This window comes from Aspergillus lentulus (genome assembly GCF_001445615.1).
Source record: "Aspergillus lentulus DNA, contig: Alt01, strain: IFM 54703, whole genome shotgun sequence".
Lineage (NCBI taxonomy): Eukaryota > Fungi > Ascomycota > Eurotiomycetes > Eurotiales > Aspergillaceae > Aspergillus > Aspergillus lentulus.
This window is the reverse complement of record NW_028322123.1, coordinates 2,975,114-2,998,529: the sequence shown is the minus strand read 5'-3', so window position 1 is coordinate 2,998,529 and position 23,416 is coordinate 2,975,114. Positions and strand designations below refer to the sequence as shown.

General features: G+C 49.9%; 6 protein-coding genes across 6 annotated transcripts; 2 read left to right on the top strand and 4 right to left on the bottom strand.

Moving 5' to 3' along the window:
- Positions 1–249: 249 nt before the first annotated feature.
- Positions 250–1,569, bottom strand: ALT_0924 (uncharacterized protein; the record flags this gene model as incomplete). Its single annotated transcript, XM_033558745.1, has 4 exons — positions 250–730; positions 792–909; positions 968–1,340; positions 1,414–1,569. The coding sequence occupies 4 exons, from the start codon at positions 1,567–1,569 to the stop codon at positions 250–252; spliced, it is 1,128 nt and encodes a 375-aa protein (XP_033414636.1).
- Positions 1,570–2,884: 1,315 nt separating this feature from the next.
- Positions 2,885–6,167, bottom strand: ALT_0923 (mannose-ethanolamine phosphotransferase GPI13; the record flags this gene model as incomplete). The annotated part of the gene is made up of 2 exons (XM_033558746.2): positions 2,885–5,846; positions 5,926–6,167. The coding sequence occupies 2 exons, from the start codon at positions 6,165–6,167 to the stop codon at positions 2,885–2,887; spliced, it is 3,204 nt and encodes a 1,067-aa protein (XP_033414637.2).
- Positions 6,168–7,657: 1,490 nt separating this feature from the next.
- Positions 7,658–8,206, bottom strand: ALT_0922 (uncharacterized protein; the record flags this gene model as incomplete). The annotated part of the gene is made up of 1 exon (XM_033558747.2): positions 7,658–8,206. The coding sequence occupies one exon, from the start codon at positions 8,204–8,206 to the stop codon at positions 7,658–7,660; it is 549 nt and encodes a 182-aa protein (XP_033414638.1).
- A 6,654-nt stretch (positions 8,207–14,860) lies between these two features.
- Positions 14,861–17,844, top strand: ALT_0921 (mRNA-binding protein PUF3; the record flags this gene model as incomplete). The annotated part of the gene is made up of 5 exons (XM_033558748.2): positions 14,861–14,990; positions 15,069–16,405; positions 16,470–16,748; positions 16,811–17,366; positions 17,423–17,844. The coding sequence occupies 5 exons, from the start codon at positions 14,861–14,863 to the stop codon at positions 17,842–17,844; spliced, it is 2,724 nt and encodes a 907-aa protein (XP_033414639.2).
- Positions 17,845–18,830: 986 nt separating this feature from the next.
- Positions 18,831–19,478, top strand: cwc21 (U2-type spliceosomal complex subunit CWC21; the record flags this gene model as incomplete). The annotated part of the gene is made up of 1 exon (XM_033558749.2): positions 18,831–19,478. One exon carries the CDS (start codon positions 18,831–18,833, stop codon positions 19,476–19,478), a length of 648 nt encoding a protein of 215 aa, XP_033414640.2.
- A 171-nt stretch (positions 19,479–19,649) lies between these two features.
- Positions 19,650–23,350, bottom strand: ALT_0919 (ATP-dependent RNA helicase ECM16; the record flags this gene model as incomplete). Its single annotated transcript, XM_033558750.2, has 2 exons — positions 19,650–23,078; positions 23,147–23,350. The coding sequence occupies 2 exons, from the start codon at positions 23,348–23,350 to the stop codon at positions 19,650–19,652; spliced, it is 3,633 nt and encodes a 1,210-aa protein (XP_033414641.2).
- Positions 23,351–23,416: the final 66 nt, after the last annotated feature.

Here is a 23,416-nt window from a genome sequence, read left to right as displayed (position 1 = left end):
TCAGTCGAGATCATGAGATAGAAAGGCAGAATCAGATTATGCCCTTCTGACTAGTAATCTAGATACAGGCAATACAACAGAATTCTTGATGCTGGACAGGTTTCGCTCTACATATAGTAGCTCAGATAACGAGAACCAAATGTGGCCACTCTTCAAGTACGGCGATTGAGACAGGTTTGAGGATAAGTTATCGATTCAAAGGACCTCTGGTATACATCACACTCTATTCTAATATACAGTATATAAAGTCTATACGCCCTTTCCATCATCATGCGCAACAACCGTCACTTCAACCTGCTTCCGAATACCAGCAGACCCCGTCCCGATGTCCCGACTACTCCCACCTGTCTCCACCCCATCAAGGCTATTCCGACTGCCAAGTATATGATCAACACTCGCCCCATCATCGCCCCGATTCCTAGTCGACAGCATCCCACGCAACCGCGAGTCCGTCTTTCTATGACAGGTCTTCTGCGCTGTAACTGACGTCGTGCCAGCCCGTGTCCCCGTAAACGCCGCACCAAGCTCATACGACCGAGACCGCTGTCCGCTACTCGTCATATAATGGAACCCCGAGAGAATGAGCGAGCGGAGACACGGTAGCGACGCGGTGATGATCACCAGGTTTGCTTCGATGTAGCCCCAGCGGAGGAGGTTGATTGTGCCGCCTAGCGCGTCGTTGTGGATTTCGGGGAGTTGGATGGTTTTGGCGAGGGCGGCGGCCATAGCACTTCAATTGTATCAACATTAGCACAGGGCAGGGCCGGGGGAAGATGGAAGGCGAGGCTTACATCAGGCCACCGCTCATGAGGGCCACCAAGCTGATTTTGATCCCGAGTTTGAGGTTGAGGTGCCAGAAGATATACGTCGGGACGACGGCTAGGTACAGATCGACAAAGATGTTGAATACTGAGGCATCGCATCGTCAGTTCACTGTCCCTGAAACAGGGAATCGGCTATGGCATACCGCTCTGGAAATACCCAAAGTTGACCTGGATGGAGTCCGCCGCACACGTCCCCTCAACCGCATAATCCCAAAGCATCGACACAGGCGAGCAAGAAGCAAACATCAAGATGATGGACACAGAATTGAAGATCACCTCCATCACGGCCAGAGCCGTCAGGATGATGCGCTGCCATTTCTGCCCGCCCAGGATGGCTAGGAGGTATAGCACGAAGGCGGCGCGGCCGATGGCTGTACAGAGGATCAGAAAGGCCTGTCCTATGATGTAGAATTTTCGACCCGTCGTCGCGCCAGGTTCGGGGACGATTTCGTCCGGTAGACCGTATCCGTATTTGACTGCGATGGTGTTCATGGACCCGGCGATGATACCAAGGATCTACAGACAGTGTTGGTACAGTCAGACTGAAAACTTGGTGGTCTTCTGTGTAGAGCACGGGAGGCAAACGTACCAGCGCAGAGATCATCACGATATCGTCTGTCCGGAATTGGCGAATCTTCGTTTTGGCCAGGACGCGCAGAGAGACCACGATCACCGAGATGCTTGTCAGGATCCATATCAGGACTACCAGGCCCGTTCCGCGCGGGTTTGGGGCAGTCATTGTCATTTTTGAGATTGAGACTTGGATATCACATTGGCTACCCAACGTCACCTATCCCGCACAGAAGAATTCTGCATATCGTCGCATATAGAAAACAGAGAATGGTACCGTCAAAAAAGAGAAAAAGAAAACGAAGCAAAAAGATGACCTCGTCAGGTAATAATAAACTTGACAGACATCGCAGACCCCTGGCCAGCCCCACTGGAAACGAAGAAATGAACAAACCACCCTATCGAGATGGATAGCCAGCTCATAAGATACGAACTTCCCAGTAATTTTACTCCATGAGCATCTAGTCTTATTGTTACTGGCGAGGGCCCACTCAGACTCCTACTGAATCCAGCAACCTAGTCGCCAGAGCAGCCCTAGCGACCCTGCACATATCGGCTCCAATACCCTAATTCCTAATCTGTTGTTGCCAGAGACTCCCTTTGGTACGTATCATTGATCCCTCGCTCCTAGTGATTCCTTTCAGACGGACGCTATTGTCACTGCGCGCGAATTCAATTTCCAGCTGGGTCGTCCCGGCAGAGCCTGCTATCACTGCCATTGTCATGCAAGATCCCTACCATATGCGCACTATAGTAGACTGTAAGCAACCTTTTGAATACCGCCGACTGCAGATCGATTTCGGTGATACCAACTCCAGAGTACCCCGTACCAGAGCGAGCTCAGAAATCAGGGCATCGGCCAGTATCCGTCACTCAGCCGTCGCCACAACGGTCAGACCTCTCTCAGGCTCCGTAGCCCTAGCCCCCCAAAGACCCCATACAGCGCTGAACGTAATCCGGGCTGTTATTTACATGCTGTGCGGTGCGTTATCCGATAGTCTCGACTTCCATTAGCTCTAGCTATCTAGTGGTAGATAGGACTTGGTTAGTTAAAACCATGGACGACCAGCATGCTTGTAAATCTGAGGAAGGATCGATTCTCCATCATTACGAAGTGCAAAGATGAAATCTGTCAGTTAGCGAATCATATTACGCGCCCAAATAAAGTTGCAGCTAATATAGAATAAACTTTAGGAAAAATAGAAATTCCCGCTCCGCTGCAGGGTGGCATTATGTAAGAAACCTTCTTTTTGCTTAATAGGCTTCACGCTAGGCTGCTTGCGGGTAGTGGCTGGGCCCTGGGTTTCTGGATTAAGTGCTAAGTAGCGAGTGCCGACGCAATGTGGCGAGAATACGATTAGCTTCTATTTTCATTTTGTTCAATGGATATGCTATTTTACATCTGTGCATGATGTTCTGTAAATAATGGATACACGAAGGTGTACTTGTAAATGCCAATGACACATGACGTGCGCAATACATGGGCAGCACTACCAGCCAAATATTTCGGCCACACTCAATATACTGGACCGTACGCCAGCCACAGAGAATAAGATCAACACAATATCCACAACACCAAGAACAGCAGCCCCCATCATGAATCGAGGGCAGAAGATCCGGTAGAGCATGAGGTGGCGGCGCAGGTGGCCAGCCCACATCGTGGTTGCTAGGTTGATCGTTGCAAAGTAAAGAATATATGTCGCGGCCGCTTGCGCCACATCGGACAGGATTCTGGTGGTGGGCGTGCTGGATGTGGTGGATGAGCTGCTGTCGTGCAGTTGGAGGGGTCGTTTCCACAACACCGTAAGAGGAACCGCAATTGCAGTGAGGATCTGCGCGCCGAACGTGTTGAGAATTACCAGAATGGGCGACCAAGGATATTGAACAGAAGACAAAGGGATGAACGCAGTTTCCCATTGGATACTGGTGAGGGTGGCCTGGTGTCCAGTCTTGAAGAAGTGGAACGACCCAAGCAGGCCCAACACTACAGGCCCGATGGCCGAGTTGCCGGTGACAAGCCCATTCGTGTCAAGAATCTCAAGAAGAGAGAGGATCTGCCACAGCAACAGGCCGATTGCCCCTTGGCCCATGGGTTTCTGCATGAGAATGATCGCCAGGCAGAAATTAATGACGAGGAGGAAAGCTCGTGTGCCATAGACATTCCCGAACCCCAAGATAGTAACGGTCTTCCTGGCCGGTTCTGTACCCTCGGATCCAGCGCCTCCTTGGCTGACATTGATGCTGACGCACGGTTTGGTGTAAACGAACGCGGTGGTTCCCGCGGCAAATGCAAGAGCAAGGACAATCTGAGCGAGGAATACGCGTATGGTCTTCAGGGTCTCCTTGCTCAAAAGGCCCCATTCACCGTCGTCGGCAGCCTCGAGCGTCCAGAAAATGGACGCAATAAAGAGACCGAACCGGAACGCAAAGCCGATCCACAATGTCGCTGCGCCTTCATAGGATTTGGAGCCCGCATAGAAAGACCGGACAACCGCCGGAAGGATGAGGGTCACGAGAAGGGGAATGACAAGTTGCCAGGGAGCAGACGTAGAGGACGTCGTGGAAGCATAATAGGTGGAGCGGCAGAATGGCATCTGCTCTTCGCGGCACAAGCGGGAAAAGGACGCAACTCTTCCCAGAATCACAAATAAAATTGAATGATAGACTCCAAGCACTCGGTCCGCGGTTGACTTCTGCCGCATCGATGATGCACCCGCGACGACTCCAAAAGTTGAAAGGAAGAACAGAAGGATTTCATCCTCCCATATTGTGTACGAGTTAGATGCAAAACCTATCGATTGGGACACTGTGAAGATAATTGCGAGCCAACCCCAAAGACTATTGGGGAGAGGCAACGCTATGCGCCCAGGTTTACCGAAAATGGCCCACGAAGCGCCAATGATGCTTCCTACGGCAGCCAGCAGAGCACAAGACTCGGCTGCTCGAGCAGACAGCATGCGAGAGTAACATAAGCAAGCTCCAGTCACAGCACCCAACACTGATCCCACCCCGACGGAGGAGAGCAGAGACTGAGTGAGTTCTGTTCGGGCGGCTTTCATACCTCGTGCGTAGAAGACGAGAAGGACGGCCGCTGCAGAAAGAATTGCGATGCCCTGCAACATGCTGGAGACGTCAAACTTCGCCCATAGCCCACGGCAGATATGCAAGACGTGCCGCTGGTACTCGTGATGCAATTCAGAAGCCGAACGCGGAGCTGCCACATTCGATTTACCAGCTCTGGAGAGCTGCTGCCAGGCGCTCTCTGCGGCCTCCCAGAGCCCCTCTGATCCAAGTGACTGGGCTTCAGCCGCACCATGCGAGGATGTGTACTCGTGCTGATACCGTCTGATCTGTGCAGAGGTCAGGCGGTTTACTGTGGCAAGATTTTTCCAACCGTTACCCCCAACTCCGATGAAAGCCTCCTCAATCGGAGAACCAAGGTTGTTGAAGGGGATTGGCATCCCCAGAAGAAGTGACAGAGTGGGTACGAGGTCTATCTGGGGAATGAACCGTTCCCGTGCGGTTCTTGGAGGATTAGCGGTCTCCCAACTCGTGCGGCCGAAGATTGCTTTCTTGGAATACATCCAGAGAGCCGCCTCAACTTCGTCATTCGATTCGCCCCCGTGGTCGCCCTTGGAGTCCATTCCGTGATCACCCATGACCACCAAAAGTGTCTTGTCATCTAGCTTGGCAATGATGTCTCGGACTACTTGGTCCATCTCGCGGAGTTTTGCGGCCATAGCCGGGTGGTCTGGTCCATATCGGTGCCCAGCATGATCGACGCCGAGATAATGACCGAAAATGACATCCCATTTTGTCGAGTTCTCAGGATGCAACAGCGGGAAAAGATGATCGTTGACTCCATTGTCAACAGTGTGCAAGTCCCACACATTGAAGGAATCGAAAGGCCGTGTCAGAGCAGTGTCGAAGTAGCCAGGGAAAAGAGCATGCCAGGTATCGTCTCCCAGGTGGACCAAGGTCTTGCCTGCCGCGTGTAGCTGCGCAACGAGGTTATCTTCATCGATTGCCGTTCCGGCAAAGTTGGAGCCAGCATCAACAAATGTAGGTAAAGTGCCGGTCGTCAGTCCTTTGAGTCGTTGCAATGTCGTGGTCGGCGGGTCCGCAATGAATGGAAGCAAGAAAGCGTTCTCGGGAGACTTGACGGCCGTTTCGTACAAAACTGGTATGTTGTTATGAAACAGGTGCGCTGTTTCACTTTCCGTTCCTGGTACAAAAGGTACGGTAAAGTCGTACCGCAATGCATCTATAATGATCACAATAGCCTTGTCAAATGACTTTTCATGCCAGCATCCTCGCTTTCCTTTACTGGCTGATGAAGACGAAGAAGCATCGTCGAAAGGAAGAACATCGCAAGCCGATTTATTTTCCAAGACCATCCGAGTGAGAAGGAAACCTTTTGTAAAAAAGAAGATGCCAGCAACATGCAAAAGCCTAGGATCATTTTGACCAGTCAGCTCACGGTATCCAATAAAGACCAAAAAAACCTCTGAGCAAAAGGGGGAAAGCTTACAGTATCCAGCCGAACACACCGAGTATTCCTAAATGTTTTATTGTGAAGGCGCGCTCAAATTCCTTCGTCTTGTCCACCGGCGCTTTAGTCGTCTTTCCCGGCCGCAGTTGCTGCCGTGTTGTCAGGTCACTTGGTTCGGAAACCCGCGGCGAAGACGTTCCAGGGGAAGAAGCTGCTGTAGGTCGCGAGCCTTTGGAGCTCGGACGATTATAGCCGGCCCCAGAGGTTGTCGTCGAGGCCATTGTGTGCACGCGGGTCAGAGTAGAATGAAATCTAGTTCATCCAACAGTTAAAGTTGCCCGCAGCTTTCGTCGTTGTGGGAGGGGGTATTGTCGAGCAATATATTGGCAGACGCCTGCAAGTGCTAGAGTGGCCTCCGATGCGAGAAGCTCCGAGGCAATTGGATCACTCAAGAGACTTCATTGATATTGTAAGGACTGAGTTCAGTATCTGAGGAACAGAGTGAGAATTAAAAAACCAAAAAGAAAGTAGGTGTACCCTATAAGTCACTATCTGAGCTGGCCAGTGTGCTCTCCCATCGAAGCCGACTCAAAGTACGTTCATGGCTACAATGACAGCTCAAATACAACGAATAGAACAAATGAAACCGTAATAATGAGAGACTTGTTGTCAATTGATCTTGCCGATTATGAGCTTAGTAAAAGAAAAAAGAACGAAAGGCCAGCAGAACGATGAGTTCAGATTGTCCGGACCCTCCCAAAAATCTCCTGCCGCCCGTGACGTCGGGAGTTCGGCGCTTTCGGCGACCCCCAATTAGGTAGCGAGGTAGCGAGGTATTCATGCAAGCTTTGTGCCAGGCGTCATTGGTCGGCTCGGCGCGGAACATTCAAAAAACCCTGCCATGGGTGGGCCATATTGCCCTATCTGGGGTTTTGTTTACTGTCAAAAGTAAGTGACTATCAAAGAGTGAACATGATCTACAGACTATTCATGGATCATTTATAGATTATCTGTACAGGTAATGACATCCATTCAGGCTCACGCTATGGAAAGCAGCCACGTAATGTAAAGCGGACTAGTTACATACATTATCCAGTTGTATGACACCCTAAAGGCAAACCGAGAATTGCAAGGGATGAAAGAAGCATAAAAGTAGTATAGAGAAAGTAAAGGGGGAAAGAAGAATGGTAGAAATAAAAGCTGGGGTTGAGAAGGAAGAGAGAGGCTCCAAGAAAGAAAAGTGAAAACCCGCGTGCATTACGTCCTTCAACCCTAGTGACGTGGCAGGGCTGAGAGGACCACAAGTGACCAGGCACAAGAGATGAACGCCAATGGAAGCGAGAAGGCCAGGTAGTAAGAGATCCCAATATGGCAATGCAGAGAGAAAAAAAAGAAGCAACCCTTTGCTATACACAATTTAGCTTCGGTAAGCCTTCGATCTGGTAACTCTTCCAGTCGATCCGGCCGATGACATTGTCCTCGCGAGCATCAGTATAGTCGGATGACCGGAAGAGTTAATAGGTGTAGAGTGTAGGATCGACGGACTATTCGCGTATGTGCAAGTCGAAAACAAAAAGGCAAACCGGTAATGGTCAAGAGGCGCAGACAGGAAGACAGGGCAGATTTTCGCCAGAATATCGTCATGTATTGAAAGAAGTCGGTGTCGTCGAAGGATGGAAAGGTTTAAAGTAATCGATTCTTTTGGGTATCAGTTCGGTGGAGAGATACGCAGGTCACCTCAAAGACCGGTCGGCGCTCGGCGGTCGGCAATTCAAGACCATCTTTTCAATTCATCTTTCTCCTTGAGACCGCCCATGCGTTCGATGTCCAGGGATTGGAAACGTTCAGCGTCGCTGGTCTGATAAGGTGGAAGCTCTTCATTGCATGGTTCCAACCCAACGGCACCGGCATCACTAATTCTCACCACTACAACACGGCCAGACTTGCGCTTTCCAGACTCGTCTTCCTCCTCGGGGAACGTAATGCGGATTTCAGGGACCGGACTGGGTGGAGGGCTAGACGAGTTCTCGATCAAGCTGCGCTTCTCATCGTACACCAGAATAGACTGTGTTCTCGAGTTTGAAGATGCGGAGATCGTGAGACGACGATGATTGGGCGAGCACTGCCCATTATGAACTGGGAGTTCGGAGTTCATCTGATTTTGACGCTTTCGTCGCAGGACCAGAAGAGTAGCGACTAATACAATGCCGAGTAGAATGAGAACCAAGAGAGAAATCAATAGATCAATCATTGCGGGGGCAAGTGAACTATTGTCATCGCTGTCGCTGCTGTCGCCGCGAGTCACAAGCTTGATGAACATCTTTGCTGATGTTGATGGACAGGTGTTCCCTAGTGACGCGTCTCGACTCCGATTCTTGCAGGCTGTTTAAGAGCTCGAGTATTCGATGAATGAGTGAATTTAATCCAAAAAAGAAGTCGTGCTGTCACATTTCCCTTCTCATCAATGACCATTTCAAGGACATCAGGCAGTCTCTCCATCATCACTTACATTATATCCGAAAAAGTTCCTGCCAGTCGATATTGAGGAATCTTATTCGAGTGTATTCAGAAGCCCAAGGAGAGAATGAATCGGGTGGGTAGTTGTGGTCGGGTCGTGAGTCGATCGGCCGAAGTGTAGAGACCGACTTGATCGGCGGCGATGATAAAGGAACGGACAGCAAGGTGAACAGCTGAAAGAGTGAAGCTGGCACCTGCTTGGGTTAGAGAGAGAACGTGATGGAGTGAGAAAGGAGGAAGAATGGGAGAGGGGTTGGTATGGGGGGATGAAAACAATAATGACAAGGGAAGAAAAATGAGAGACTGAAGGGAAGGGAAGGACTTGAGTTGGGGAGGCAGGAGGATGGAAGGCCAGCGGTCAGCAGCACAGCCGACCAGTCCGGCTCGAGGGAAACGGGGCGCAAGGGCGCCTAGAGCCTTAGTGTTCAGTCTTAGAGGTCCAGACTCCCGACCGCAAGGGTAAGGTACTTTTCTTTCCCTTAGGCAGACAACCTGTCAAGTGGGGTCATTCTGTAGTCTAGTGGAAAGACTAAACCCATAGAGGCTTGCTCCAAGAGTTCTAGTGACCAGTTGTTACTCCGTCACTAAAGAAGAAGGAGCCCACGCTGCATTGGTTCCAGTGTTTCCTCGTTTGTTTGTTGATTCGCACCGTGTTTTGCTTCATCTCTTGTTGGTTCGCTCGGCGTTGCCGCTAAGAGCGGGTGTAATTTCCCCATCGTAAGCACTCAGCCAATAAGAAAGCCTTTGTCCCTGACGCCAACTGTTCATCAAGCTTATTCGTCACATGTCCCATAGATTGACATGGGTTTTCTCCGTAAGGAAGGGCGCTAAAATAGGTGTGTGCTAATATTATCTCTCTGGGCTGACTATTGAATCCTAGGCATTTTCTTTTGCTTGTGGCTTTCTTGTTTTCTGCCCCTGAAAAAAAGGGCCATTTGCTTGGTCATCTTTCCACTGTCAGATTTGTCCAGTTATGGGTGTTTAAGAGAATAGTGCATACTTAAGACAGTTGGACACTTGCTTCCTAAGGATTTCCCTCCTGTGATTCTCTGAAGACTTGTCCAGGATCGAGTCTGTTTGTCTTTTCCGAAATTTCAGCGGAACTTCCATAGAAGACAGACCTTTGCGCATTTGACTTTGCGAGGGACAAGTGTCGTCACTCACATTCAAAGCCCTGCAGTCTTCTCACTCTACTCAGTATGGACGGATAAATTCTTGCAGTATTCACAGAAGATAGGGTTCACAACAACCACAATGACATCAGGTGCTTTATTGGGCTTGTTTATTATCTTCCAGACTGTTCCAGTCCACTTCGTACTGTAGACTAAGGTCTATCATCTAAGGAGATCCTATGAATCAAACATTTTGTACAGTGTTTGGAGCAGACATTTAAGCATAAATACCAGTACAAGCACCACGTGTAAGCCTGGCCTAGAAGCACAACAATGAATTGGTAATAGCTGTGTTGAATGGAGATTCTGTAAATATTTATTCAAGGATAAATATCCTAATGAAATACTGTATTGCTCGTTGGGCATGATAGGCATCTATGGTTTACAACCGTCGCGACTCAGAGCAGATTATACTATGAGGCCGCCACAGCACATATATGTTAGAGCACAGGAACGTTTAACACGAGGGAAGTGAGGACATCCTAATAACCAACCCTTCATGTTTGTACCTGAGAAGATCGGCTCCAACAACCCATATGTTATTGACCGGATGAACTAGCGGGTGTTTTCAAGGACCCATTGAATGTCTTTCAAAGTACAGAGCAGTGGTAGGATTGATGCCGAGGCGCGTAAAGCGTCCACAGTTTTGAGCACTTACGGAGAAGAACCCTGAACCCTTCCACTCCAGAACGATTATTCTACAGATCCGAATTTGATAATCTCTGGGAATAGTCTTCTATCAGTAGGTCCATGCCCTGTTTGGATGTATAGCTCACTTGACAACTGGAGGAAACGCATGATGACCGGACTATGAAGGTCTAAGCTTGAGCCCACTTCTGTGTTCAATATATATGAGGCTCTATCTACCCAGTATCAAACATGGTAAGTAATGATCTTTGCTCAAAGGAGATCCGAGCAAATTGCTTCCATGTCTTCTCAGCTGAAGTTAGTAATTCTTTCGAGTCGTCATCGTTGATGGTTCTGCGCGTCCTACGTGTCCAAGATAGTATTGGAAATGAGGCATCGTGTAGACAAATTTCCTTATCCAGATAACCTCCCGACGATCTTCTTCACCGGTCTGTAGCCATATTTGCTTGTCCAAATACGCTACAATGACCTCCTAGGGTCCTGCGTATCCTCCAGCACCGGTCCAGACTCAAGCTCCCTTGCTTTTGAATGACTGACCGTTGGTTCGAGTGCAACATCATTCGAAATATCTACACCTAAGAATCTATGAGCCAGAGAAAGAACGCTTTGTGTATGGACAACACGTACTCAGAACGGAAACTACCTTATGGAATGCAAAGGATGCATAACTTTCCGGGAGAGTACCCACATGTCTTGAACACACCTCGAAAATGTTTCGCTTGTTGACACGAGCACCTTTGAATGTATACTCGTGTCTCGATCAGAATCCGGGGTTGATAACAGTTTTCTTGACTAGGCAAGGGACTTGCGTGTTCAAGCTTATCAGCACCATAGCGATAGTCATAGTGATAGGTGACCATCATGTTCATCATTATTATCCTTTATCTAGAATGTTAGTGCCACGGAATAGATGAGGAAAATAACGCAAGGCTCAATTGAGTCTATGACTTTGTCCTATCGTAATGGAAGGGATGACTATGCGGATCCAATGGTATGTGAGCTCTTAGTGGAAGCGTAGAGCAGAGGACACTGTGGAAGAGCACGGTGATGCACTGCAAAGAACATCATTATTAGTACATAGAGTGGTCACGAAGCATCAAGAGGGCCAGATCCGATAAGAGGAAGTCATGATGCAGTACATGAGGATAAGGATGGGTTCCCTGGATCGCAGCTGTACTTACTATGGGCCAAAGAGTCGAGCGATAAACACACCATGGTTGTTACTATTGTATATGTAAGGGGCTTTAGGTTCGAGGGATCAAAACTCAGAACTTTACCTAATCCACTCCGACCATGAGTTGGCACGAACTTACGGCAAGTCTCAGTGTTGATGCTGCTCAGGTCAATAGTGCAGGTATGTACGATGATAATATTGACGAGAAAAGCAGAGTAAGTAGATTGAGCTCCGAGGAAGAAATTCACAAAATGATGTCCAACATGGGTGCTGGGTTTAACTTGGACCAGTAGGTAAGGTACCATTCTGCATGTACCTGAGGTTGTCAATTCAAGGTCACTGGATTTGGAAGTACCTTAACCATAATGAGGATTTGCCAATGATGAAGCTGCAGACCTCTATGAAACAGTTGCGTAACAGCAGGTCCTAGGCAGACATTCAATTTCATCAAAACTTTCTCCAGTTTCCGCCTATCCAGATTCCCTCATACGGATCTTTCATTCAAAAAAATCTGCAACGATACATTCAAGGCCCCATCCATGTGACCCCCAGAAATAGAAATGATGGCCTCAGGGCAAATCGGATGATTCCTTGAAAGGACTCTCGATTGACAACTGACGAATGATCAGAATACGATGGAGGAAAATCAAGGCTAGTCTAGTGGATCCGATCGGTTGGGCTGAGAGGCGCTGCTTAACCTTCTCACCCGCCTTGTCAACACAGTTGTGTTAGTGCAAGAGTCTATCCATAGGGATTGACTACCTACTCTAATATCAGAAGACGATGACTCTATGGTGATGATAGGATTCGAGTTGACTCAGAAGATACTTTGTATTATCCGAGCCTTGATGAACCATGGCTGATCTGAGAGAGAATTCGAATACGAAAAGTCAGGAAAGTATGTCCGACCAAATGACTACTGAGAGTTGCCATTGTCCCATACACAAACAAACCGCTACCTACGGACTGAACCTAGTAAGCTATTGAGGCGGGCAGTCTGGACTATCTTCCACCCTTTGCGTACATAAATTACGTACATGCTATATAAGAATGCCTCTGCCTCTCAAACCATGGCCTCAATCTGGCGGTCAACCTATTCGCTGAGCTTCAGACGATTTCACCAGGCTGAAGGCACTGATCGATCCATGTGTGGTGAGAACGGAAGATTTCAAGACCAGCGAAATAGAACCATTGTTGTACAAGGTCTCCTCCACCTATGCAGATTCCACTCAATCAACCCCGTATAGCCAATGATGGTCCATCCTCATCACCTTGTTCTCCGTCATACCAGCAAAAGACGAGGGGACCCGCCTTGATTGAAGCCTAAACAAGAGGCGGCGGGAGCATAATTTCGGGCGGCCCCAGATCTGGCGGTTGTCTGGAAAGGTGCTAAGACAATCAGAACCAGATATCCTGATCAACTCACGGGGACATCAATGAACTACTTATGATACTTACACTTTAAAATTTAGGTAAGGATAACCCAACAAAGGTATGTACCATAACTGAAAGATCAATCGATACCTCTTGCGATACCAGAAACACTTATGGAACACTCAATCTGGGATCGACAGAGTCGCCGGGGTGGGTGGTGTCATATCTGTATTGCTGCAATCAATACCGTATCATTACTGATCGCCAATGAAACAGCCTTGCCGGCCTTGAGCCTGAGGTATCCACAGTCCCCCAGTAACTCTATGCGTAGTCTAAGTATGCCCTGAAATTCAAGGCGCCTAACTTTAGGTATGCTGGAATATCCTGTAAGCGTAACAGTATTACAATTACATACGAAATTTACCTACCTTACTTTTTAGGCCCATTAGTCTTTCTTCCAAGACACGCAGCATCTTTTTTCCTGCTATTGGAACCTTTCCATAGCAGCAGCAACAGCAGCAGCTTATCTAGGTAGTCTACCTATCATCCCAGCAAAAGACTTCATTTCTTCTTTGCTTTTTCCCTTTTCTTCTCTCTTTCTGTTTCTCCTCCAGATTCCCCCTTCTCTTGTCCTTATTACGTCCGTATTGGCAGTTCGTCTTAATAATTTGCTGTCTTACCATTATTTCTGCACGCTTGATCGGTCTTTTTCCTTCACTATCTTTTTTTCCCACCAGAGCTAAGCTATCTGGCTCTCCAACCTTGCCTTTATCCTTCTTACTCCGGCCCCCTTCAAACGGTCAATATCATATCCTTGTTTAATTTACGGTCCTTGAGAAAGATATATCGCAGTCGGAATCCTTACAATACAGATTGACCCGCTTCGAGCAGATTGGCGGCGGCGTGTCATGCTTGCCTCGTCTGTGTGACAGCTGGATTACATTGATTGCCGTGCTTGGTCTTTCGTCCACATTCTCACCATTCGAACGGTCCACTCATAACGTCTGCTCTCCTCGCCCACTTGCGCAACGAGCACATTCCTACCTACCGTACCGGCTGCAATAACACTCGGTTTTCCCCTCCACTCCCACAGACCCCTTGCCGCTGCGAACCATCCAAGCTCCCTCCCTCACGCTTGTCTGATTACAACCACAACCCCCCTACGGCCGTTCGTCGCTATTGCAACACACCGGTGTCTGTATCTCCTCCACTGGGCACATGAGGGCAATCTGCGCAGTTCGAGGTTCCTGGAGCATGCACGGAGCGTGGTAACGTTCACGACACACGAGACACATACTCCCACAATCGGCAATTTTGAAGGACGGCTACTTGCTGAGCGTTGCTCTAGCAAACGAAAAGGGAGATTCTTCTTCCTTAGTGCTTGTCACCTTGCGTTGAAGCTCGTTGGCCTGCTTCTCCGCTCCGCATTTCTCGCTTTCTCATCTGCCGTCTATCTCTCTCCCTTCCCTCTCCCTTCGGTCCCTTGTATAGTCTTGTACATTGCTTGACCGTATTGCTGTTTTCGAGTAAACGACCATCATATTCTCTTTCTCTCTCCCTCTTACCCATCCCTTTCCTCACCTCTTCTCTTTACTTCCCCTTTCTTCTCTTCTCTCGGTAAGTTTCCCCCCAAAGGAATCCTTTCATCTTGGACAGCAGGGAGGTGCTGCTTGAATTTCCCGAAGATCGCTTGGCTAATCGTATGACTGATCCTCGTGCAGCTTTATACCTTCTCCTCCGCCATTGCAGGCAGCTCGTGCCCATCTGCAAATACGGGTTGGCATATATTATTCTTCTTTTGCTTCGTGATATCTTTCACTTGTGACGGGTCTGTGTGATTCGTGCGCAACAATAGAAGGGCGATATTGATATTGCTTGATTACTTGCAAATATTTTGCGGCCCGTCAGGATACTTTTTTTTTTTATTTTTCTTTTTTGTTGATCTGTTATCCTTGGTGGTGACAGTGGAATGGCCTCTGCCATGGCAGCAAACTCAACCACGGTACATAATGTAGGTCTCAATGGCAGGATTAAGTCGGACAGACCATTGATTGCTGCGATACAGGTACGATCAAACAGAGCTACAAACATGTCCGCATCGGGTATGAACAGTGACCGATCACGAGGGCCTCACGCAGGTATGGGCAAGGGTTTCGGGGCTGGAAAGTCAAGCTGGAATTCAAACATCTGGGGCGACAACCTGGGAAGTGGATTCGATGGTGAGTTGATGGATCGAGCTCGCGATATTTCTATTTTGTCCCTGCCTAGAACCATTGAACTGACGGTATAACCTGAAGACCAGAATCTTGCGGAAACTGCTTTCGAAGGAAAATCAGGGTCCGGCTCCTTACTGCCTTCCTCCGAATCTGACGGATGGAGTAGTCGGCCGAATCTGCCCTGGAACACAGTGAACACAACGTCGGCTTCCTTGTCCAGAGGCCAAAACAACGGCATGACTGCTTCACCCATTTCGACAAGGCCCAATGACAGGAGTGCACCCGCTCTGTCGGAGACCGCCGATTCATCGTCGTATTTCTCCATACCTAGATCTTCCGGAATCGGCTCGTCCGCTGGAGGAGGGAACCACAAAACTTACCTGAACGCTGGAACTGACGGGATCTCTCCATCTGGAGACGGGCTGTCATTCGGCAACTTTGGTGGGCTCCGGAGTGGCGACGGTAGACGGCATCCCAACTCCTCTGCCTTTGGAGGAAGCCCAGTTGGAACGGGATTTCCTATGAAGCAAGGGTTTACCACTCTCGACACGACTCGGCCCGATGAGGTAACTGGGTCTCTCACAATGTCTAGTTTACCACAGACGTTGCCAGACACCATGTCGCAGCCGTTAGCTCGTAACGGTTTTGCGCATGCGTCGCATAACTCTGCATCAGTTACATCTCAGAGGCCCACCCATGCCTCCCACCCGTCGTTTCATTCTGAAAGCCAGGGATTTGAGGGCCGCTTTGGAGGCTCCACCATGGACCTGAGTGCTGGAATCAATAAGCTTCAGCTGAATGAAGGTGGCTTCTCCGGCCACCCAGCAAGCCGTCCGCCCTACCTGTCCCACTCGTCCTATGATGGGTCATTGCAACGCTTCAAATATCAGAGCACTGCCGATGAATCCAGCTATGAAGCAGTCGGGGGATACGCGGGAGATGGTTTGCCCGAGTTGCCATTAGGACACCACGCCGGCCGATCCCGTCTTGGTGAAGGTTCACTTTCTCCCACAGATCTCGCGCGGATGGAGAGCAACTTTTATTCTGCTCTCGAGGCCGGCGCGGTCCCTGGGTCACATTATCGGAATGGGTCTGCCTCCCGACTGAGTGAAAACCAGGCGCTAGCCTTGGAGCGGAAGTTGCGTGCTATGCAGCACGATCAGGATCTTGCCCACGGTGCTGCAAGTTCTCTGCAACGTATTCCATATAATGCTCCTGCGTATGATCTTGCGGGATATCAAGCAGCAAGGCTCAACGCCCTGTCAGGATTCTATCCTGTCGCGCAGCTTGGTGGACTGGGCTCTGCTGGTATCATCCCCAGGGGCCATCGTGATCAAGACCCTGCCCAAGTGGTGCGGAGCCCACTCTTGGAGGAATTTCGAGCGAATAGCAAGGGAAATAAACGATACGAGCTCAAGGTATGTATTTCCGTTATCCCCTACTATTCTCAGGCTCTAAAATAAATATTAATAACCCCTGCAGGACATTTACAATCACATTGTTGAGTTCAGTGGCGATCAACATGGTTCAAGATTCATTCAACAGAAGCTGGAGACAGCGAATAGCGACGAGAAAGAGCAAGTGTTCCGCGAAATTCAGCCCAACTGCCTGCAGTTGATGACAGACGTGTTTGGCAACTACGTTGTCCAAAAGCTCTTCGAACATGGCAACCAATCCCAGAAAAAGATCCTTGCCAATCAAATGAAGGGCCATGTGCTTGCACTGTCCACCCAGATGTATGGGTGTCGCGTTGTCCAAAAGGTAAGGCTACTTCACGCCAAAGGTTGGATCTTACCGTGCATCTAAGGCTAATGGTTGATTAGGCGTTGGAACATATCCTTACCGACCAGCAGGCATCCATGGTCAAGGAGCTCGAGAATCACGTGCTGAAGTGTGTCCGTGACCAGAATGGTAACCATGTCATTCAGAAGGCCATTGAAAGAGTCCCATCCCAATACGTGCAATTCATCATCAACGCCTTCAAGGGACAAGTGAGCAGGCTGGCTGCGCACCCATATGGATGCCGGGTCATCCAGCGCATGCTTGAGCACTGTGAAGAAGAAGACCGCGAATCCATCTTGGCTGAGCTTCATGCTTGCACTGCTCACCTTATCCCAGATCAGTTCGGAAACTATGTCATTCAACACGTGATCGAAAATGGCGAGGAGAAGGATCGATCCCGTATGATCAACGTTGTACTGTCGCAATTACTCATGTATTCGAAGCACAAATTTGCGAGCAATGTCGTCGAAAAGAGCATCGAATTTGGTGAAGAGTCGCAGCGTCGGCAGATCATCAGCACATTGACATCCGCGAACGAGAGAGGCGAGAGCCCTCTCTTGGGTTTGATGCGTGATCAGTACGGAAACTACGTTATTCGTGAGTACTTTCCGGCCCCTCGTTTCGATGTATGGAATCGCTAACCCTAGCTTTAGAAAAGGTGCTTGGTCAGCTGAAGGGCGAGGAAAGAGAGGCTCTCATCGACCAAATCCGGCCTTTGCTCAGCCAGCTTAAGAAATTCAGCTATGGAAAGCAGATCGTTGCGATCGAAAAACTCATTTTCGATTCTGCGACGCTGGGTGCTAATTCCCTGCCTCCGGCTTCGTCCACGACTCCTCCTCACTCCCACAAATCCTCCCCTCAGCCAAGCAAGCGCCTGGTCAACGATCTAGAGGACAGCCGAGCTCCTGTTGTCGGCGCGGCTCCGCCTACCCCTCCTCCCACTGACAACCAGGGTCATACACACGGTCCTGCTGAGTCGAAGAACCTTGCAAAAAGCACGGTGACTCCTTTGTCGGTATCCGAATCTGCCTCTGCCGCCCCCAGTGGCTCTGTGTCAGTGTCCGGATCCACCTAAAGCTACTTCAGACCTCAGACTCTGCACTTTGTTTAATTTTCTCCATTTCCTTCGTGCGAATATTTGCTCCTTTTATGTCTTTAAATGAGTCGAAACCCCAACTCTATTTTTAATATGGGCGTATACATACAGGGAACTCCCTGAGGGATATATGAGTTTCCGGCTTTCTTTCTTCGATACTTCTCCCCAGCCATTATTGTTCATGGCATGACGGCGTCAAAATTCAAGGGTCCTGGTGGGAGCTTCACTGGTTCATGTTCGACCTTCCTACATTCTTAATCGTTTGTCTTCGTCTTGTGTTTGAAATTGTGATGTGATGAAAATGAGGATATGTCTCGAGAAGTTTGTGAATGGTTCTTTCTTTGTCCAAATAGGAGGGTTCGGCGTCTTCAACGGTGAGCTAGGGATACTGGAATATCGCGCTTGACTGACCTGGCGAAACTCCGATACGGGATCATGGGCATATGCAGGAATCTGGAAATAGGTAGATTACATGAGACTTGCCTGGCGCATGAGGTGATTTTTCTATCTTGCTATACAGTCTGTTCAAATGAAAAGCGTTTGCTTGCAAAGCTGATATGAACGATTCATATCCTTAATGTAGAGGAAACATGTTGGAAATGGGCCCAAGTGGTTATCAAGGGTAACCATCACGTGACCATAATATCTTCAGGTACGGAGAAACTGGAGCTTGCCACTAGTCACAAGTCCATTCTACCGGACGCATTACGCTGCGCAGAGTGTCTTATAACTCTCACAGCCACCTCATTCTCAATATCTAGCGCATTACTCCGTCCTGCTCAACATTTGAAGTTACTCCGCTTCACAGTTTCTTCGTTCCTGTCCTCCTCGACCAGAAAACATCCATCCACTCTCACGACCGCTCTCACGGCGGTCGGACTTCCACAAACAACTCTGCAGAACCGCTACTTCTCTCGCACCCGCCATAAACCACACATCAATTCCCAATCTTATAGCCATCAACCATGTCCTCAAACGTCGGCCTCTCCACCCCCCGCGGAAGCGGTACCTCGGGCTACGTCCAACGCAACTACGCCTTCATGAAGCCGCGCAACGCAGGCTACGGCGCGCCGTACCCGCCCGTTTCAGGCGCGAATACCAACGACTCCAACCGCGGGTTTAAGCAGAGGCAGCCCGATAAGCAGATTCTGGAGCATGATCGGCGGCGCGCGGTTGAGGTGAAGGTTATGGAGGAGAGGGAGAGGCTTGAGGAGGAGAATGAGCGGATTGAGGAGGAGGGTAAAGGCAAAGGCGAGGGGAAGGTGTTGTCGGAGGAGGAGATTGAGGAGCGGTGTGAGGCGCTAAGGGCGAGGTTGTTGAAGGAGATGGAGGAGGAGGAGAATCGGAGGGGTGATGCGGGGGATGGGGAGAGGGATGAGGGGAGGGAGCGCAGGGGGTGGAGGCGTGGGCCTAGGGATAGGGAGCGGGAGGTGCCGCCGAGAGAGAGGAGGCAGTTCAAGACGTATCAAGTTCATGAGCTTGCGGAGGCGAAGATTGAGGAGAGCGAGCGGTTTAAGAAGGCGTTGGGGATTCGGGAGGATACGGAGACGGGGCAGATCTCGAGTGGGAGGAAGGATTACGAACCCAGGAAGAGGGATAGGGAGCGGTATTAGGTTGAGTTGTTTTCTTCATATGGGTTACCATGGCGTTTAGGGTGTTGAGGTGATGCTGCATTTCCTTTTTGGTCGGGATGACAAAAGGGCATTATTGAACGGTATGCATGTATTTCATCAAGCATGACTATTGTCTATCCTTGCTTCCAGCCTGTCAAAATCTATATACATCTAGGTGGCGAACTTTTCGATAACCCAGCCATCCTTTATATCTTTTCGTTGGATGACCTTCTTGGCCGGTAAGGGCCAAGAGGTGCCGCCAGCTTCGCCAACAAGCGATGGAATGACCCAGCATGCTCGTCGCTGCGGGACCCCGTCCATGGGTTCTATCTTGCCGATTGGCTTGCCGTATTCGATGAGCGGCGTGCCGTGCGCGATAGCAGAGAGCTGCAGTCCGCTCGGCGCCGCAAGAGGATACATTCGGATCCTCGGGACCTGATCAGACAGCACCGAAGGCGCTGATTGTTGGAGATGAGAGTAAACCAGGTATTGCGGCATTTCCTTTGGTGAAAGGCGGGCAAGAACAGAAGACGGATGCACGTAGACAGCTTTCTCCTGAAGTTCTGTCGCCCTTCCTTCTCGAGATCTGAAGAGCGTCAGGTATGGGACATCGATGGCTCTCTTCGGTGTCCGGTCCATCTCCGGCGGAACCGGTGCCAGATCGGCGCGGATTGCAACGTTGTCGATGAACCCAGCGGTCACGATTTGCTTCAGCGCTTTGATCTGCTTATCCGTTGGCTCAGGTAGACGCGGCTCATACGCCCCAATCAGACCAGGGTTGTTTGCGCGCACAATATCGGTCAACTGTTGCCGAAGTTGCGTGGCCTCTTTGAATGCCTTTGCCCGCAGGAACATCTGATCGCAGAATGAGTCCCCATTCGAAGCATAAGCGTAGGCGCAGATCGCGGACAAATACTTCAAAGCGTCAGAAGTATCATCATGCTTGCTAAAAAGCCGCTGTGCTCTCGCGTAGTCCTTGTGGCGCTGTTCTCGAGCCGTGTCCTCTAAACGATCGGAGTTCTTATAAACCCCGTCACCCTTGTCCTCTTCCTTTGATGGAGCTGGATCGATTTGGTTTTCAGGAATGAACAAGTCTCCCACCGCTAGGGCGGAGACAAGCGCAATCACATAGGGCATGCAGCCGTGCTGGTGGCCGATATGAAGCATTTTGCTGAACCGCGGTGATAGCGGATACGTCGACAAGCGATGGCCGATCTGAGTGATTTTACCGTCCGCGGAGAGTGCTCCGAGGTTCTTCAGCAACTTCTCGGCCTTGGCCAGACCCTGCCGACTAGGAGGTGTAGGGAAGGGGAAATTGATCACGTTATGTAGGCCCATGCTTTTCATCTGAAGCACAACGCCTTCAATGGGTGTTCTTAAGATTTCAGGGTCAGTGTATTCGGCGAATTCACCTTCGTAGATCGCGGACGAATAGAGTCGGTAGCAGTGACCTGGTCCGGTTCGACCTGCTCGACCAGCTCTCTGGTTTGCACTAGCCTTGCTGATCCAACCGATTTGGAACTTTTGCACCCCGGTCTCTAGATCGTATTGCTTTTCTTTGGCTCGCCCACAATCAAAGACATACTTGATGCCGGGAATTGTAAGACTGGTCTCGGCGACGTTGGTCGCCAGAACGATAAGACGAGAACCCTCCGGTGGCGGTTCGAAAACCTTCAGTTGTTCCTTTGTGGGCAGCTGAGAGTAGAGCGGCAAGACATGCACTCGAGTTGAGGAATCCATCGCCTCTTCCCCGAGATTGAACTCTTCGTCTTCCTCGGGATTCTCATCCAAGCCGGTGATTTCGAGGTCACTATCATCATCCTCGTTGCCAGGATGAGACAAGTCTGCACCCCCCAGGTCCAGATCCTCCGCTTCGAGTGGTGCATCGTTTGCGGAGAGTTGTACTTTTGCCTGTGTAGCTTCTCCCCGCTGTGTGGGCTTGAAGGTCTGCTTCAACCGCTTAGCTAGATGCCTGATCTCGTTCTGTCCAGTGAGGAACACGAGCATGCCTCCGGGAGGTAGCTTGCGGTGGCCCCTGCAGACCTTTCTGTAGGCTTCTTCAACATAGTCGCGATGTGTCCGTCGCGCGAAGTGTATGGTCACAGGGTACTGACGGCCTTCTGCTTGTACTAGTGGCGGCGGGCCTTGACGGAAGAGACTTGGATTCTGCGTGAAATCAGAGATCCGCAGAGTCGCAGACATGACTACGAGCTTGAGGGGTTTGATGGAGGGATCCTCTTGGCTCATGGCTTTCCGCAGGTCAATGATGCGGCTAACCATTCCAATCAGGATATCAGTGTTGACGCTCCGTTCGTGGGCCTCGTCGATTACGATAACAGAGTATTTCTTCAAAGCGAAGTCTTCGGCAATCTCGCGAATAAGGATACCGTCGGTCATGAACTTGATGGCGGTTTTGCTGGAGACGTTGCTTTCGAATCGAATCTGGTAAGCGACCCGGTCGGAATACTGTCCCAGCTCATCGGCCACACGCTTGGCCATACTGACGGCAGCAACTCGGCGGGGTTGTGTCACTGCAATCATACCCGGGTTGGGACTGTCGGGGTGTCCATAACCGGCCTCGAACAAGAACTGAGGAAGTTGCGTGGTCTTTCCGCTACCAGTAGCACCCCAGATGACGATGGATGAATTGTTGTAGATGGCTTCCATTATCTTCTGTTCTTCACCGACGACGGGCAGACCTAAGCGTGAATTTTGAACTTCTTCCGAACGGTCAACTTGCACACTGAATGCCTTGCGGTTTGGATCGCCTTTGGTGACTTGCAGCTCTAGAGGAAGCGGCTCCTCTTCAGCGACAGTGTTCCTCACGGGCCGCTTGGATTCAGGAACGAACGGCTGCTCCTCTGCTGTAATGGGCCCAGAAGGTTTGAAGCCGACAACCTCATTAATTTGTTGTCTTGCCCACTCTTTGAACGCGGACTGGCGAGGCTTGATTCGGGGTTGTGCTAACGACTCATCTTCCTCATCCTCCTCCTCCTCCCCGTCTTCTTCGTCTTCTTCCTCCTCTTCCTCATTATCACTGCCGCTATCCTCTTCATCACTTCTATTATTGTCAGAAGATGTGTCTTTTTCTCCATCCTGCACAGTTTCTTTTTCGGCATCGCCTTCCGAGTCTTCCGGCTCTTCATCGCTGCTACCAGCACTATCATTTCCATCATCTGAATCGAACCCTTCCCATGGAACCTCTGGCACGGATACGACCACCGGTTTGGCCTTGGGCGCTCTTTTCCGCTTCTTCAGAACTGGGAAACCGTCCGGACCGAGTTCCAGAGGACGTTTGAGACCGCCACCAACGGCTGGGGCGGGAATCGGTGGTGCAGAAGCAGTCTCGGGAAGCTTTCGCTTAGTAGTCCCTTTCGAATCGACAAAGGAGTCGTCTGTCTCGTCGCCTGACAATTCAGAATCCGACTTCTGATTCTGCGACGTACTAACATCCTTTGTGGCGGTCGTGGGCACAATATTCTCGTCCTCTCTTTTCCGTTTTCCCAGTTCCTTCGAGCTCTGGAGCGCGGAGGTATCGACTTTGATCTTCTCAAGTTTTTTAAGCAGCTCGACGTTCTCTTCTTTCTTGAGTTTGTTTTCCTGCTCAGACGGTCAATGAAATCTGCGCAGGCATCCGTGGATCGACAAGGAACTCATAATTCACATACAATATATTTATCCAAGCGTTTTTGCTTCTTCGCAGAGATCTTCGTGTGTTGTGCCCTCAGCTCCTCTCGGAGCTTCTGCTTCCTCGCTTCCCTTTCGCTCTTGGAGATGGGCAGTATCTCGGCAGCATTTGTGTCGACCGCAGTATCGTTTGAATTGTTTTGTCGATGTTTCTGCTTTCGTTGACGGGGGACAAATTTGGGCATTGTGAATATCGATGGGATTCCCCTGCCTCAGCCCGGAGACAAAGGGAAGGAATTTTAGAAGAATAA